General features: G+C 39.0%; 1 protein-coding gene across 1 annotated transcript; it reads left to right on the top strand.

Annotated features, from left to right (window-relative positions):
• Positions 1-981: 981 nt before the first annotated feature.
• On the top strand, positions 982-15,204 carry c1qtnf6a (C1q and TNF related 6a). Its single transcript, XM_017708065.2, has 3 exons — positions 982-1,021; positions 8,009-8,179; positions 12,347-15,204. Exons 2-3 carry the CDS (start codon positions 8,017-8,019, stop codon positions 12,892-12,894), a joined length of 711 nt encoding a protein of 236 aa, XP_017563554.1. The 5' UTR covers positions 982-1,021; positions 8,009-8,016; the 3' UTR covers positions 12,895-15,204.
• The last annotated feature ends 2,051 nt before the right edge of the window (positions 15,205-17,255 follow it).

Raw genomic sequence — 17,255 nt, 5'->3', positions numbered from 1 at the left:
CAGAAGTGCTTACATTATTCCTCATTATAAACATCCAACTCTGTCTGCTCATTATTCACCACCATCACTGTAATATTTTATTTAATGAGTTTTCATCAACATTAACACATAAAGGTAATAAGAGGAGATGGTGAAGATGCTGTCTGCACTGTCTGGGATGTTTAAAGCATGAGTTATAGAAAACTCAAAGTTGAAACCATTGTTTTGCAACATGAGTAAATGTGCATTACGTAAAAGTAATCCTTGTGTTTGACATGTTGGAGTTAAGATGTTTCTGTAATGCTGGATTTTCTGATCTGGAGTTAATGGTTACAATTATGAACTTAAAAGTGTTGTTCTGTAATGGTACTGTGCTAAATTCAGTTCTAACTGAAGTCGTCATGGTAGATAAACAGATACGATTTCAGGGTTTTTATGTTTCTGTAATATGCCCACCTGTAAGTATTTGCATTTGGGTTTGTAATTGTGTTTGTTAGGGATCCCCTAGTAAAACATGACCATTTCCACGCGAGTTAAAGTTTTACTCTTTTGATGTCTCCATGCATCAATGAGCCAGCCAGACTCAGACATTGCCTCAGACATTACATAATTACATTATGTTCTAAAATCATTTTAATAATTCTTTATGATATCATTTCCATCCAAAGTAATGATAACAGGCAATGATTAAAGAATTTTCAGTACTCAGCAGTACCGGGATGTCTGTCAGGGCCCTTTGGATACTGATTTGTGGCATCATGCCATACTTGTGCCTTTGATTAAAGTTGGATACCTTCATGTAGCTGTTAGCTGTCAAGTTGTATGGAAATTATTTGCAACCTGTTTCACCATGTACACCCAGTGTAAGAATTTGAGAGAGAGGGAGGGGGGCAGGGAGTTGGAGAGGGAGCAGGAGTGAGAGAGTGAAAGAGGGAGGGAAAAGAGGCTGACTAAGGCATTTTTCCTTCCCCTCTCTCTCTTTTCTCCCTCCCTATAAGCTGAGGACACAACTGCAGCTGCAAACTCAGCAACAAGAGCCACGGTAAGTTCAACTACAAACATACAAGCACACATGTGCACACAGTCACTTGCATCTGTTGGTCTACTGACAGGTTCACAACAGCAAGTGATATACAACCTAATTACAGTGTTGCTATGCTGTGATTAGGAACTTCTCACATTACAGTATTGTGTCAGTGTCTGAAGGCATTTGAGATCAATTTTACATTTAGGATGACGTTTGGGGTCTGATTTCTGTTCGTGTTTGGGTTTCAGTTTGTGTTTGCATTCAAGTTTGGGTTTGAGTTTAAGTTTGAGTTCGGATTTGTTTTTGGGTTTGCATTCAGTCTTGTGTTTGCATTTGGGTTTGGATTTGGGTTTGGATTTGGGTTTGCATTCTAGTTTGATGTTTCATGGTATTTGTATTGTAGTTTGAGTTACTTTTTGATTTTGGTTGCTGCTTGACTTTGACTCTGGCTTTGCATTCTGGTTGGGGTTTGAGTCTGTATTTTGCGCTTGTGTTTAGGTTGGGGTTGCATTCAGGTTTGGATTGTATTTGAATTTGTGTTGAGTTTTGGTTTGCATTCAGGTCTGGGTTTGCACTTGGGTTTGGATTTGGGTTTGCATTCTAGTTTGACTTTACTTTCGGATTTCCTTTTGAGTTGGAGTTTTGGTTGCTGCTTGGCTTTGACTTTGCGTTCAGGTTTGGGTTTGCATTCAGGCGTGAGTTTAAATATGTGTTTTGTTTGGTGTTTAGGTTTCAATTTGCATTCACGTTTAAATTTGAGTCTGTGTTCCGGTTTGATTTTTGGTTTGCATTCAGGTCTGGGTTTGCACTTGGGTTTGGATTTGAGATTGTATTCCTGTTTGAGTTTGGGTGGCTGGTTGGATTTGAATTGTAGTTGAAATTTTTGTATTAAAGTTTTGATTTGGGCTTGGCTTTGACTTTCGGTTTTGATTGCATTTGTTTAAGTATATGTTTGTGTGTATGTGAGGGTTTTGGGCTTAGTTTATGAGCTTATATTCTGGTTTGTGTTTACATATTGGATTGGCATCAGTCTCAGCTTATTAACCCTTTTCACATTCTTGATTCTGTATATTTTCTAATATGAGAACTAAAGGCCTGTAGTCCATTCCCACAGTCCACTAGTCCACTAATCATGTTACTATATAATCAAATGTTCAAAAACACATAATGGACTGTATTGTTTGTCTAGGCAGATTGTTCCTTTTTCTAAAAGTCACTTAAGTACTCCTACTAGTGCTGTCTGAACAGCAGGAATCTCCCTCAGACTGAATGACCGCAACATGCTTTAAATGTTTAGCATGTGTTCAACAGAGGTTTCATCCAGGAATCCATCAAACACACACACACACAGCAGAGAAACCTTGGCTAACACAAGCTTGGCCCGAGCTTACCCAGTCCAGCCCCTCAATCTTTCTAGTGAAATAAATCCTTACTGTGGAGGGACAGGAACTCAAGTGAGCCTGTGGTTTCATTCAGTGTAGCCACATTTACATCATAAAATCAAGTCTACACTCAATGGGAATTCCTTTACTTAGTATAAAAGGAGCATAAAGAAAAAACATTGTTTAGAGTTGCTGTTGGGATTTTATGTCACATGGCAGGAAAAGTGGTGGTCCTTTTATTTCTGTGCATGTATCCGTTTTTCCATTCATTACATAACCCCATACACTATTGTATACACGTGTAGACAACTGGTTCTCATCAGCATTCAAGACATAAAACAGTGCACACTGAGGAGGATTAGAGAGAGGGATCAGCAAGAGGGGATAAAACATTTTAACCCTTTCACAACTCCACTAAATCTTGGATCATTTGAATCATTCAAGCCTTCTTTATGATCTATCAATAGCTACTAGTCAAAGACTAACATACAGCTGGGTCCAACATCTGAGACCACTAGGGAAAATGCCTCTGTTTTGTATTAATTTTCTAACTCCATACAAATTATATTTTCAGAATAACAATTTCAGGTCAAAACAAGCTCAATGAAATAGCAATGTCATCATTATCTAACAATTTATTAATGATAATTAACAATTATGACTTATTAACCATTTATACACTATATGACCAAAAGTATCATGCATTTGTTGGACATCCCATTCCAAAACCATGGGAATTAATGTGGACTTTTTGGGCAATAATCCAATTGTCTGGAAAGGCTTTCCTAAGTCTTTGGAGTGTGTCTGTGGGAATTTGTGCCCATTCAGTTAAAAGACCATTTGTGAGGTCAGGCACTGATGTTGAACAGGAAGGTCTGGCTCACAATTAACATTTCAATTCATCCCAAAAGTGTTCAGTGGGATTGAGGTCAAGGCTCTGTGCAGTTCCTCCACACAAAATGTGCCCCACTATGGAACTCACATTGTGCACAGGGTCCGGGAAAGGGTCTTCCCCAAACTGTTCTCTCAAAGTTTGAAGCTCATAATTGTCCAAAATGTCTTTGCATGCTCTAGCATTAACATTAACTGTAAGAGTAGGGGGCAAGCCCAAACCCTGAAACAGCCCCAGGTCATTATCCCTCCTCCACCAAACTTTACTGTTGGCATTATGCATTCCAGGAGGCTGCGTTCACATGGCATCTGTCAAACACAGATTCATCCATCAGACTCCCAGATAGGGACCAGAGAACATGTTTCTACTACTCCACAGTCTAGAGGCAGCATGTTTTACGCAACTCCAGCAGATGTTTGGCATTGCATGTGTTGATTTTAGGCTTGTGTAAAGCTACTTTTCCTGAAAACCCTTTTTCATTAAGGCTCTTGAAAAAGTTGTTGTAGCTTCCAGAGGCAGTTTGGAACTCTGATGCAACAGAGGATAGGCAATTTTTGCATGCCACATGCTTCAGCATTTGGTGGCCCTGCTCTGTGAGTTTGCAATGTCTACTGTTTTATGGCTGAGCTAATGTTGCTAGATGCATCCACTTGACCTAGGCAGATCTAGTAGGGCCAGAATTTCATTAACTGATTTGTGGCAATGGTGTCATCATATGACAGTGCCTTGCTCTGTCCCTGAGGTCTTCAGAATGATCTATTCTTCTGATAGTGTTTGTGTAAGTTATGAAAACACTGTTATTGTAAACTGTATTGTTATTTACTGTATAATTAGTGCTACTGTATTTACTACCACATGTTTGGCCAATGTGAATTCAGATAATTACTACCTGTGCATATTCCTGATTCTGAGTATGCATATAACTAAGTTTGCAATTAATTAACATTTAATTCATTAGTGAACAAACAGTTAATACTTACAATGGAGAAGACCTCATTGACACAGCTTTAGCCTAGACCACACAACATATTTGTCACTGCAGTGAAAGATTAAGTGACCCTTATTAGTCCCACAATGGGGGAATTTGACCTCCACATTTAACCCATCCATGAAGTGAAACACCGCATACACACTAGTGAGCTTCCGGTCACAAGGCCGGTTCCCTAAACTCCAACCCATGACCGCCCATTGACCATGACCAACTTTTTAAAATTAAGGTTAAAAAGTTTCAGGCTGTGTCCACACATCCTTCTACAACTCTCTTTCCTCCTGTGTAAAAGGCTTTTAAAGTGGACTGGACAGTAGAAACATTTGGCCTGGTTTTCTTTCTTTTTGTGACTGTGTGTGTTCTTCTGTTTTCACTGAAACATAATAGAATTCCACAGTAAATCTAAATGTTTAGATTTAAACACTTTTCTGTGGTACTTTTTCCAGACGTATCACTGTGTTTACTTCTGCTGTTCCTCTATTTGAGAACACATTGCAATATCAAATAAACATCAGCACTAAAGAAAAGAGCATATGTTTTCACATGGTATTTGGGTTATAAACTCTGGTGTTTATTTGATGTTGGAGTCTGTTCTCAAACCGGGGTGTATTTTAACTAAATACTTTTTTTGTGTTTTAAGCGCAAGCATGATTTTAGTCGGCTAGGGATGAACTGGGATTTCGGAGGCGGGGAGACCTTTTTCTTTCACCTTATGTAATGTTTTATCATGATCATGGTGCTAAAGGACTATTCCCTATTGTTGAGTGATGACACAACTGTGTGAAGACTAGCATGAGCAAGGTAATTAAGGGATAATTACTAAGTAATGAAAGATTTTCATGGAAAATCAGTTTTCCAGCGCTGCACATGGGCATTCTTTGACTTTAACATTCACACCTCTAAATTATGTACTCCGATTGGCTGGCTAGCTATCAAAAGTCAGTCAAATGCAGAATGTGGACTATATGTCACATGACATGTCACGGCTGATGGAAATTGATCTGTGTACAAGACAATTGAATTGGCATCATGCCACAGTCACTGGAAAAGGTTTGCATGAACTGGACCCGCTGTTTCGAGTCGCAGCTTTATCACCTTTATTTGAAGCTGTAAAGTGGTTGACAAGCCTGTGGATCAAATGACAGACAGTCTCTCTAGAAGAGGACAAGGCCAAAAGGTGATCTAAAACTGATGCGTCCCTTCATCTTTAGACTAAATCAGTCAGAAATGAATAATAAGTGCATGAAGAGCTTCTCTCCAATGGTTCTCTTATGGCTAAGTCGCTCACTTTGGGGGACTTGCTTTACAAGGCGAAAGCTGGGGGTCTGCCCCTAGTGATAAACTTGTGCTTGCATTTTTACACTATTTCTTCCTTTCCAAGAGGGAAAAACCACATCACTCTAGCTTACACCACAAGGAGAAGTGATGCTTTAAACATTCCCTCCGCCAGTTTTAAAGGGTTAAATAATCTTATTATAATCTCATAAGAATCTCAAAATAAGAAATATCACATATGTAGACTAGATTTAAGATCATTCATTTTCAAAGTGCATAAAAAATGTTCAACCAATTAAAATTTGTGCATCCAGGAGGCCTAAGAGTGCATTTGGACACATAACAGCAGGTAATCTAAGCTACTTAAAGGGCATAATGAGTACATTTATTTAGCAAATTAAACATAATGAAACAGTATGAACGTAAAATAAACAATGGCCGTGCAAGAATGTCAGAAAACCTAAATTGTACACACCACAGAAGACTACAGAAACAATTTTTTGCATTAAAAATTCATTTTATTCATTTATTTACACCTTCATTTAGTGCATGCTATTTTATTAACTTTCAGCAATTTTACCACCAGGTTCTAAATCATATATTAAATATTGTGTTTGACTGCTTCCACAATGAATAAACTGAGTTCAAACATAAATGAATATATACATATATACATACTGTGCATTGCATGTCATTAAAATATGGAAGCAATATAAAATAATGTAAGGTATATAAAACAAAGTAATCAACAAAATAAAAATTGTATAGTTTCTTTGTTTAGTTGTTATACATGTTTATTTTATTTTAGATCATTTTTATATTGCTATGTATTGTCATTATCATTTGTTATTGTTTTGTTGATTTCGTTTATTGTTCAGTCTTGTAGTGCTAAATCCAACAACCTAAAAGAAACTGTACATGTAGTCAAGTGATGTCCATTGAGTCTTATCATGAAGCTCATAGTGATATTCAGCAGTTATACAGTATAAACTATTGCCACTCCAGCTTCAGCACAAATAAAACTCCAGGTTGGGATTTATTCATGTTTATTTTGGAAACTGTTGGTTTTTGTAGTCTTAGCAGAGCTGCTAAGCTGCGGAGATTCTATTGTGTTCATTCCTCAGCATCGAAGCAGTATTTCAGATCCAGCACTCAGAGAGAGAGAGAGAGAGAGAGAGAGAGAGAGAGAGAGAGAAACAGGGAGAGAGAGAGAGACACTGGTATGTCAGTGATGAAAGTCCTGGCTCAGTGATGTGGATGATTTGGACTGCAGCACTGAAAACAGCATACGCTCCATGAAAACCTGATATCTCATGCTCATCTCCCTTGCATTCCTCTCTCTCTCTCTCTCTCTCTCTCTCTTTGTCTCTTATTCACTCATCACTAACACATAGATCCTCTAATAGTGCTCTGATGGAATTTGATACCAGCTTTAGAGAGAAAGCACTGATGTTTTTACTGAGTGGCTTTATGGCTTCAGTTTGCAGACAGACACGCTGAAGCCAAATCTCCTGCTCTTTATGTCTTACCCTGAATTTTACAAACTCACCCTCACACTGCAGAGCATTAGTCTGAGTGGTTTGTGACAAAATCATGCCCTGATTGCAGGCCAGTGTGTGTGCTCATCTACTGTAGGCCCTTTAGCTGCCCTGACATCACATTAAGAAGCATAAAATGACTGTTAAAAAGGACACATGAGTATTTTTTCAAATGATGTCTCTAAATGAATCTCTTCCAGCAATACAAGTGTACAAGTTGGTAAAAAGATGACTTGCAGAGGTACAAGTGGGTGGAGCCAGGGAGAGTCCCAGGTAGTTGCAGATGTGTGTAGTTGCAGATGTGTGTAGCGGAGGAGTAGGTGAGGCCAGGGTGGAGCAGAAAAGGAAAACGAAAGCACATGGTCAAGCTATGTGTACTACCAAGCAGGCCCACAACAGGGTAGTTCATGACAGTAATAAAGGAAATACATTTTATTATCAACAAAATCTCCTTTCCATTAAAAAACAGAGCTGACAATAAAAATTAGTTTGCATAAAATAAACTAAAACTACATTTATTATACACTACTACTAAAATTCTTACAGGCTGTGCCACAAAATCCAACGTCCTGTTCAAAAGAGAATGTGTGGTCAATCAAGGCAATCAATTCTATTCATTTTCAGTCCTACTTTGCAACTTTGGATTGTTTTTTGTGATTTTTTAAACTACAGATGGCTTTGTTGTGTTAGCTGGGACTTTACTTTGCTTCTCCAGTCTTGCTTTCTTCTGTCTATTGAGTGGGATATTGTGCTCAAATGGAATCAGACCTGTATAGTTGACAACTTACTTGTGTAATGTCCCTTACAGAAACACTAAAATGCTGAACTATTGTCATTTCTAGGATTCCAAAATCAATGCTACCTTCAGGCCAGTGCTTTGTAACAGCGCTAATATCTTTATTTGTAACAGGGCTACTGTTTCCGCAGGTTCAGTCATGTTTGGGTTCCTCTTGCCCCTTGTACTCTTCCTCCTGCCGCTGGCACTGTCTGTGCCCCAGCCGCCCTGCAGCCGCTGCTGTGATGACCTCCCACCAGCAGAGGACCCCATGCGGACTGTGCCTGAGGTGCACACATACATCAACATGACTATCCTTAAAGGTGCTCTTTCCATTTCTCTCCTTTAAGTATTGAGCATTGTGAGTTTCTACTGTGCCTCAGCACAATGCACCTTCACTTGCAAATGATATACACATGCAGTGAGCTGATGGGGTCCCCTTTTATTGACCTAGTGCTTTTGAATTTCTTGTTTTGGTAACTCAAGAATGTTTCACTTTATGCTGTGTGATGAAACTTTCATGAAATTAGTTTTGAGTTGCCTGCATAATAAATTCTGTGCAACTTAACTGCTACATGAAGCAATTCATAAACAATCAAAGTAGTAAGCAAAACATTTGATTATTCCACTAGTCTACCAGATTAACATCTCATATTTTTTTCTGTATACAGAATATGGACAAAAATTATTGGGACACACCTCTTAATCATTTAGGGGTTACATTAAGTCCCATTGCCATAGATGTATAAAATCAGCTTACCCATACAGTTTCCCTTACAAACAGTTGTTGTTTGTTGTACAAACATTGTTGAATGGGTCATTCTAAAGAGCTCACTGAATTTGAGTCTCAGTTCGCAAAATTTCTTCCCTCTTAGATATTCCACGATCAACTGTGAGTGGTATGACTGAAAAGTGGAAGCAATTAGGAACCACAGCAACTCATGAAGTGGCAGACCATGTAAAGTTACAGAGCAGGGCACCGAGTGCTGAGGAGCATAGTGCATACAAGTCATCAATGATCTGCTGACTCAATAACTGCAAAGCTCCAAACCTCTTCTGGCATTAACATCAGCATAAAAACTGTGCACCGGGAGCTTCATGGCATGGATTTCCATGGGCCAAGCAGCCTTACTTCACCAAGCACACCACTACTGGAGTCTGGAGCAGACAGTCTGGTGGACGAGTCTGGGTTTGGTGAATGCCAGGAGAACGTTACCGGCCTAGTTGCCCTGTGCCACTTGTAAAGTTTGGTGGAAGAGGGGTAATGACATGGGGTTGTTTTTCAGGGGTTGGCCTAGACCCCTTAGTTCCAGTGAAGGGAAATGCTTCACCAAGACATTCTGGACAATTATACGCTTCCAACTTTCTGGGCACAATTTGGAGAAGATCCTTTTCTGCTCAAGCATGACTATGCAAAGCAAGGTGCATAAAGGCATAGTTGGGTGAATTTAGTGTGGAAGAACTCGATTGGCCCACACAGAGCCCTGACCTCAACCCCATCAAACACCTTTGGGATGAACTAGAACAGAGACTGTCTCACAAATGCTTTTCTTGGATGAATGGACAAAAATTTCCACAGACTCACTCCAAAATCTTTTAGAAAGCTTCCCAGAAGAGTGGAAGCTGTTTTAGCAGCAAAGGTGAGACCAACTCTATATGAATGCCTGTGGATTTATAAAGTGTAGGTGTCCCAAAACATTTGTCCATATAGTGTGTGTTTTTGTCTATCTATCTAGGATTCTATCTATCTAGCATACTACATATTTTAGGTTTTATTCCTTAAAAATTAGTGCTGAAGTAGCCATTAAAGTTAAAGCCTATTTAATTTAATGTGTTAACCTGTCCTAAAAGCACAACAAGTTTATGGCAGACTGCATCTGAGTTGGCACGGTAGAGTGGCGGGTAGCGCTGTCGCCTCACAGCAAGGAGGGCCTGGGTTCGATTCCCCGGCCAGGTGATCAGGGTCCTCTCTGTGTGGAGTTTGCATGTTCTCTCCGTGTCTGTGTGGGTTCTCCGGTTTCCTCCCACAGTCCAAAGACATGCAGTCAGGCCAATTGGACGTGCTAAATTGCCCTTAGGTGTGAGTATGTGAGTGACTGTCTGTGTCTGTCTGTCTGCCCTGCGATGGACTGGTGACCTGTCCAGGGTGTATCCTGCCTTCTGCCCGAAGACTGCTGGGATAGGCTCCAGCACCCCCCCGCGACCCTGACGGAGAAGCGGCTTAGAAAATGGATGGATGCATCTGGGTCTCTGTTTTCTTCAATAATTTAAATATATTGGATCCCAGATTAATCTGTATTTTGTGTAAAAGTATAGAGTATTAAGAAATTGAAAAATGAATCTGGCTAAAAATCACAAAAAGAAAAATAGCTGGAACAAGCAGTTTAAACAGCTGTTAGCATTTGCTGGCCAGTTTACCTTAAAGATAAGCAATAGCTTTAAGAAGCTCATGTCTGTTATTATGACTCAGGAAACTAATAAGATAAAAAAAACTACCAACCTTGAATCAGTTAGTTGTTGGGGGGGTTTCCATCACCCTATGAACTCTCTTCTGTTTTGTGTTCTTGTTCACTCACTATTAATCATTTCATAGTAGTTATTGATAGTATTTCAATGTTATCATGAGATGCTTTGATCAGAAACTTGTTCCACTGATGCTTTTGCAGCAGAGTTTCAAATGAGTTGCAAGACGCTGTACATTATGCAATTCAAGTGTAATTTAGATTCATCTAGCACCCTATAAGTCCACCCTTAGAAAAGACTAGAGAATTCTCTCAATAATTGTTAAGTCTAATTAAAGTGATTGTTTGCTTCTTTAGTTTTGTACTGGAGCCATTAGGGTAATGTCATTGCTCACCAACCAATGTTTCTTCTGAAATAAATAATATTAAAAGGGAGATTCACCCCAATTGGCTTCAGTAAAAGCTTTACATTACAGTAGATGTTGGAGCATTGCTGTAAGGACTTGATTGCATTCAGCCACAAGAGCATCAAGATCATGCCACTCCAGCTCATCCCAATGATACTGGATGGAGCTCATTCACTCCCGATAATGCAATTCTACATGCTCCATGACCCAATGCTGGGGCTTTATACCTCTGTCAGAGGTATAAACAAACGACGGAGGAAACAAATAACAAACTTAGACCAAACAGCACAAGAATACAATACAAAGACCAGCAAATTCACATGGGAAAACACAGGGTTTAAATGCAGGGAAACAACGAAGGTTAACAATACAGAGGTGCAAGGGGGCAGGACAGGGACGATTCAAAACAAAGAAAGCACATGGACAAGACCAAAATGAAACAAAAGTACATGAAGGACTGGGGGGGCCAATCGTGACAACAGTATGGCATTTAGGCTAAGAAACCACATAAGCATGTCCATTTGCAATCATTTAACATTGTTTCAGATGTGTTTATAATGATTTAGCCATGTGTTTTCCTCAGTTTTCTGCTTAGTTTAGTGTTATTGGCTTCCATTATGTGTTACCTACATTAGCCTGGTCGTCACATTAACCTCTTGATCTGAGGAAAACTTCGGACACCAAACCTGTCTTGGCTAATCGACGACATTTGAGGAAAGAAGGGAAGTTGTGTAACTTTAATATTTTGCTACACTATTCCTGTAAATCACCTCAAACTGGCACTAGAGCTGGTTAGCATTTGAAGCATCAAATTTTCTCCCCTCAAATCTCTCCAGTACATTTATGGGGACGCTGGGATACAGAACTGGCAGACTTTGCTGGTGAGTCCTGGAGGGATGATGTGTGTTTTCAGCTGCTTTCCGCAATTTAAAGCGTCCCATTTAAGTTATTTATGCTTTGGGTTCTGAACCACTGAAGACATTACAGTGACATGTGTTTGTGTGTTCATGTGAAAGCCTGGCAAAAGACATGGGGATGTGGCTTAGAGTGCAATCAGTACCGTTTTCTGTATGTGTGTGCATATGTATACTTGAGTAAGAGGGCCGAGTCTATGTTGAGAGTGGTCCACCACCCAAAAATGTCCAGCCTAGAGCAGCTCTATGGTCAGATACTCAGCCAGCATTTGAATAGTCAGTGAATTTATTACACTCTGGAATTGTCATCATTTGACCATACCTCATGACAATTCTTGACCTGCCTAATGAGCTCTAATGAGTCAAATATAGCCTAAAGAGTTAAGTTCTGAGACTTTACAACTAAAATCCTTGCACATGGTACAATTACTTTTGTGTTTTTTCTCCTATTTTAAGGTTAATCAAATATAAAGTGACTGTGCATGAACAGATGCAAAAAGTTTTGTATATTTAAAAGTGTGATGCATAGGTTGTGTTTACTTGTTTTCACTTGAAAATTGAAAAATACCACATGTAACTACACACAGCCTTCATAAAGGGTCAGATCCAAATGTGTTTTTTCCTGCTATGCAAAAAAAAATAAAATAAAAATACAAATAATTATCCATTTTTTCTGGAATTAATTATCAATTTTCTCTTCCCCACAGGTGATAAAGGTGACAAGGGTGATAAGGGGACTCCAGGTAAGCCCGGCTTAGAGGGTCCTCCAGGACCCCGGGGCCACGAGGGCCCAAAAGGCTCAAAGGGCCAAGCTGGAGTTCCAGGTGACCCCTGCAAGTCAGAGCACTCAGCGTTTTCATTGGGACGTCGTAAGGCCCTCCACAGCGCCGACTATTACCAGGCCCTTATTTTTGACACTGTCTTCGTCAACATCCCGGAACACTTTGACATGTTCACCGGAAAGTTCCACTGCCGCGTGCCAGGCGTCTATTTCTTCAACGTGAACATCCACACATGGAACTTCAAGGAGACCTACCTGCACATCATGCAGAACGAGGAAGCGCAGGCCATTATTTATGCTCAGCCTAGTGATCGCTCCATCATGCAGAGCCAGAGCATCCTGCTGCCCCTCAAACTAGGAGATGAGGTGTGGGTGCGGCTTTACAAACGTGAGCGTGAAAATGCCATCTACAGTGATGATGTCGATGTCTACATCACCTTCAACGGATACCTCATCAAATCTAGTTTAGAATGATAGGCCACTGCTCAGAGGATTGAAACAAGTTAAACAAGTTATATACAAATTAACCAAAATGTAATCAATCAGCAAAGACATGTTTACCTATATCACCTTCATCAGATACCTCACAAAGACAGGGCTATGGTGATAGAAGGGATACATGGATATCTTTAAATGATGGGTGTAAATCTCTCCCAGCAAGACACGTATACACGTTGGTAAAAGTCAATTTTACAAAATTTTCACCTTTACTTTAAATTGAGATCCAAACACCAACACCAAATTAAGAGGATACTTCTACCTCACTATATTTTCGTGAGCTTGAAACTTCTATTTTAGTAGAACTATATGTATCCCAGTGGTATTCATATAAACAGCAAAGACACAGAGGGTCTAGTCTGAGATTGCCATACTGAACACATGCGGACATAAACATACTGTGCCTTTGTCTAGCTCACAGCAGAAATCTGAAAAATCATCTTTGAAGCGTCTTCCTGTAAAACCAGGTTTATATCCACATAGCACCAACATTTCAAACTTGGACTTTATTCCGAAAATCGTTTCTGCAGTTGCCAGAACAAACACGTTTACTTTCTACTAAGTATTCTTAGGCTTCTGTTCAAATGCAAAAGTCTGTCAATTGTATTACCTCAGAAACCCCAGTGGATGCATTGTATGAATAGCCATTGGACACACCTGGAAAACATCAGGGCTGAAAATCTGGAAAAACTAGGTCAACTGGTGGTCACCAGACACATTGTTTCTTTCTTTTTACAAATTTGTTTTAAATGAAGTGAACAGATTTGCACCCAATGAACCATATGAGCGAATCAGGAGAATACCTTCAGTTTATATAGCCCTCAGTGATGACCTAGGATCTGTTTTTGCCTTTTGGCCTAATGAGCACCACATAAATAGATATAGAGAAGCTGATCATCAGTGTTCTATTACCCGACTGACCTCTGACATCATTTTGTAGTTGTTGGCTTGTTCAAATAAGAAAGTCTAAGTCTATTTTGTCTGTACAGATACGTTTTAGTAAGGAATAGCTGTGGTAAAGAAAGATGTTCTGAACATGATACATTTTTGGCCAGTTTTCATTGTTCCTGTTAAATGCTATGGCATCCACTAAATTGTGAGGTCATTAAGTAGTCAAAATGCAGTGACACTATTTTGAGCGGCCCTTTTTAGATTAAATAAACACTCAACAGACTCTCAGTAACATATCAACAACAAATCAATGATGTAGCAGCATTAAATACATTCAGTAGATTATCAAACTTAATATCCATAAAATTGCTTTAGAACCTGCTGAATTTAGTTGTTTTTCATTTTATGTGGTGTCCAGGTTCATATCTGTAAATGTTGGCATAAGAGATCATTGAACATGAAAATAGATTTAATACAGACCTTCTCAACACCCTCAACAACCATTCTTTAACTGGATCTTAACTGGATTAGGTTTTGGTTAAGGTCAGGATTAGAGCCAGGATGAGGGTTAGGATTAGGTTTTATAGTTGAGGTTAAGGTTTGGGTTAAGATTAGGGCCAGGGTTAGGATTGGGTTTCATGGTTGAGGTTAAGGTTAGGATCAGGATTAGGGTCAGGGTGAGGGTTCAGGTTAGGTTTTGGGAAAGGTTAGGTTTGGTGTAATGGAAGTAGCATATAAAGTCTAATTCATTCATATCAGTAGTACATCTACTTAATGTAAGTAATGTATCAACAGTACATCTTCAAATTATTTACTTCAGTGTGTTCAGATGATTCTCTATTGCAATATATCACTGATATGTTGTTGTTGCGTTACTGTTACTGTTAAAAGGTCATTAATCACCTACAAAAGACACTCACAATAAAGCATTACCCACATTACATATAATGGTACATACAGTGGCCATAAAAACTGTTTGGATGCTGACTATTTATGTGGAGAAAGCTTGGAGAAGAACTAGCCAGCCAGACTGCACTAATAGTGAAGCACAGAGGCATGGCTGTTTTTCTAACTCAGAAATGTGTAAAGACATTCTGGAAAGAAAGTGTTCAACAATTTGAGAAAAAAAACCTCCAGCTGCATTTTGAAAGAATTTGCAAAAAATAGCTTGGAATTGTCTGTTTAAAATAAATTGCGCTTGGTTTGTCACTTTATTCTCCAAAATACTGAAGTAATAATGTTAAGCAAAAAATGTCCAGATACTTTTTGGTCCCACTGTGCATGCTACAAGAAATCTAACACTCCAGGAAATTGCATTGGTGTTGCATAAAAGTCTTTTACAAAACATCAACACTCTAGTATAACAAGTTAATAATAATAATAATAATAATCTTTATTTGTATAGCACCTTTCATACATACATGCAACTCAAAGTGCTTTACAGAATAAATAAAAAGAAAACAAAGATAAGCAAAACACATTAAAAGAAATAAAGATAGAAGGAAACAAAATAAAATAATGAAATAAACTGAAAAAGATAAAATGAAAAAGATAGAACAGACAAAAGTTTCTTAACTAAAAGCAGATCTAAACAGGAAGGTTTTAAGATTACTCTTGAAGCTGTACAGGGATGTAATGCCTCTTAGCTCCTCAGGAAGAGAGTTCCAAAGCTTTGGGCCATAGTGGCTAAAAGCACCCTCGCCAATCTTTAACCGGGTTTTAGGAATCACCAGTAGATTACTGTTTGAAGACCTGAGAGACCTGACAGGAACATATGTCACCATCATTTCAGTGAGGTAAAGAGGAGCAAGACCATGAAGACATTTAAAAACCATCACCAGAACCTTAAAATCTATTCTAAAACTGACAGGTAACCAGTGCAGTGAGTGGAGTGCAGGTGTAATATGATCTCTCTTTCTTCTGCGAGTCAAGACCCTTGCAGCAGCATTCTGAACTCGCTGTAGGTGAGAAATAGATCTCTTTGGGAGAGCAGATAAAACAGCGTTGCAATAATCTATCCTTGATGTGATAAATGCATGGTTTTCACTAGTTACTCAAAGTTACTCAAACTGTAGGCTGCTACTGCCACAGTAGCTTAACTACCACAACTGGTTTCTGAGGGTTATCTTACTGAGGTTGTCAGTCTTGTGATCAGTTTAGTTCACAGGAGTGAGAGCTCACATTTGTATTGCGACACTTTAATGATCTTGCGATCGAGAGGACCCAGTGACAAAAAAGAGTTTGGAAAAAAAGAATTTGGAGGATTTTTTGTTAACTTCAAAGGTGGTACCAGAGTTTTCTCCCATTGAAAAATGGGTCTAGGATCCATATTTGGCTATAATGCCAGCTATACAATGATGACACATCCTCAGAGGTCTACTGAAGGGAAGGTAGAATAGGATCAGTAATAATATTTCGGAGTGAACAGTCATCTATAATTGACTGAAACCAGAGTTCTCTCAGTGAAGGTAGCCTGTTCTAGTCTACCTTACACAAAACATGCTACTAGATTTGTCCATGCTGTGTGTTGTTATTGTTATTGAGTCTGTCCTGTGACATGTTGCTAATGTGAACATCCAGACAATGGCCTTTCATTTCAGGCTATCTGGGGGAATATCCCACACCAATCCTACATCAATAGAGCTTGTACAGATACTCAAGCTATGTTCAGTCCCATTATGCACATTATGATGAAAAGCCAGTTGCATGAGATATGACAAGGTGTCAAGCAGCTTCATTTTTCATAGAAGGAAAAGAAATCGTACTACATGATTGTGTAGAAAGTGACACATTCATAACAGTTAAAAGTAATGTTATTTACACAGTTAGTGCTTATTGGAGGAATAATTGCTTTGCATTCTTAATCTCTGTAGCATATTACTCTTATAAAAAGAGATATTTTTACGTGATTCATGGCACAACTGGATTGGAAGGATCCAGAGTGTAGTCCCTTATTGATCAAAAGCATCCTCATTGGTCCAACAGCTGTTTATGTTTAATGGCCATAGTCAGAAAATCCAACAATGAAGTAAGCTTTAAATTTGCTGGCTGAGCAAGTAATCTTACTTTGTGAGAGAGGTCCCAGATAAAGCTTATCCTGTAATTATTTTTATTAGGATACAAAAGGTGACAACCCATCGTAGATTCTTCTTATCTTGACTGATAATAAGTCAATAAGGCGCTAAAACAGGGATTTTGCCCCTGAAGACAGAGGGAGCTCAGGTCCACATAAGCCTCAGATATCAAACGGTATAAAGCCAAAGTAATGGTGCTACTGCAATTTAAATGGTGCTATCCCTATATTCATCTGCAGTTTATTGGGTATGGGTTGTTATGTGGTATATAATTGGGAATGTACATCTGATCTAGTGGCGAAGAGAGATGCAGATCTGTTTATCATGGTTTAAGAGAATGCGGTTTCTCACCTTTCCAAGCACGCTAGCACC

The sequence above is a fragment of the Pygocentrus nattereri genome, chromosome 1, assembly GCF_015220715.1.
Source record: "Pygocentrus nattereri isolate fPygNat1 chromosome 1, fPygNat1.pri, whole genome shotgun sequence".
Classification (NCBI taxonomy): domain Eukaryota; kingdom Metazoa; phylum Chordata; class Actinopteri; order Characiformes; family Serrasalmidae; genus Pygocentrus; species Pygocentrus nattereri.
Note: the sequence above shows the minus strand (reverse complement) of the source record. Positions and strands in the feature narration are given on the sequence as shown.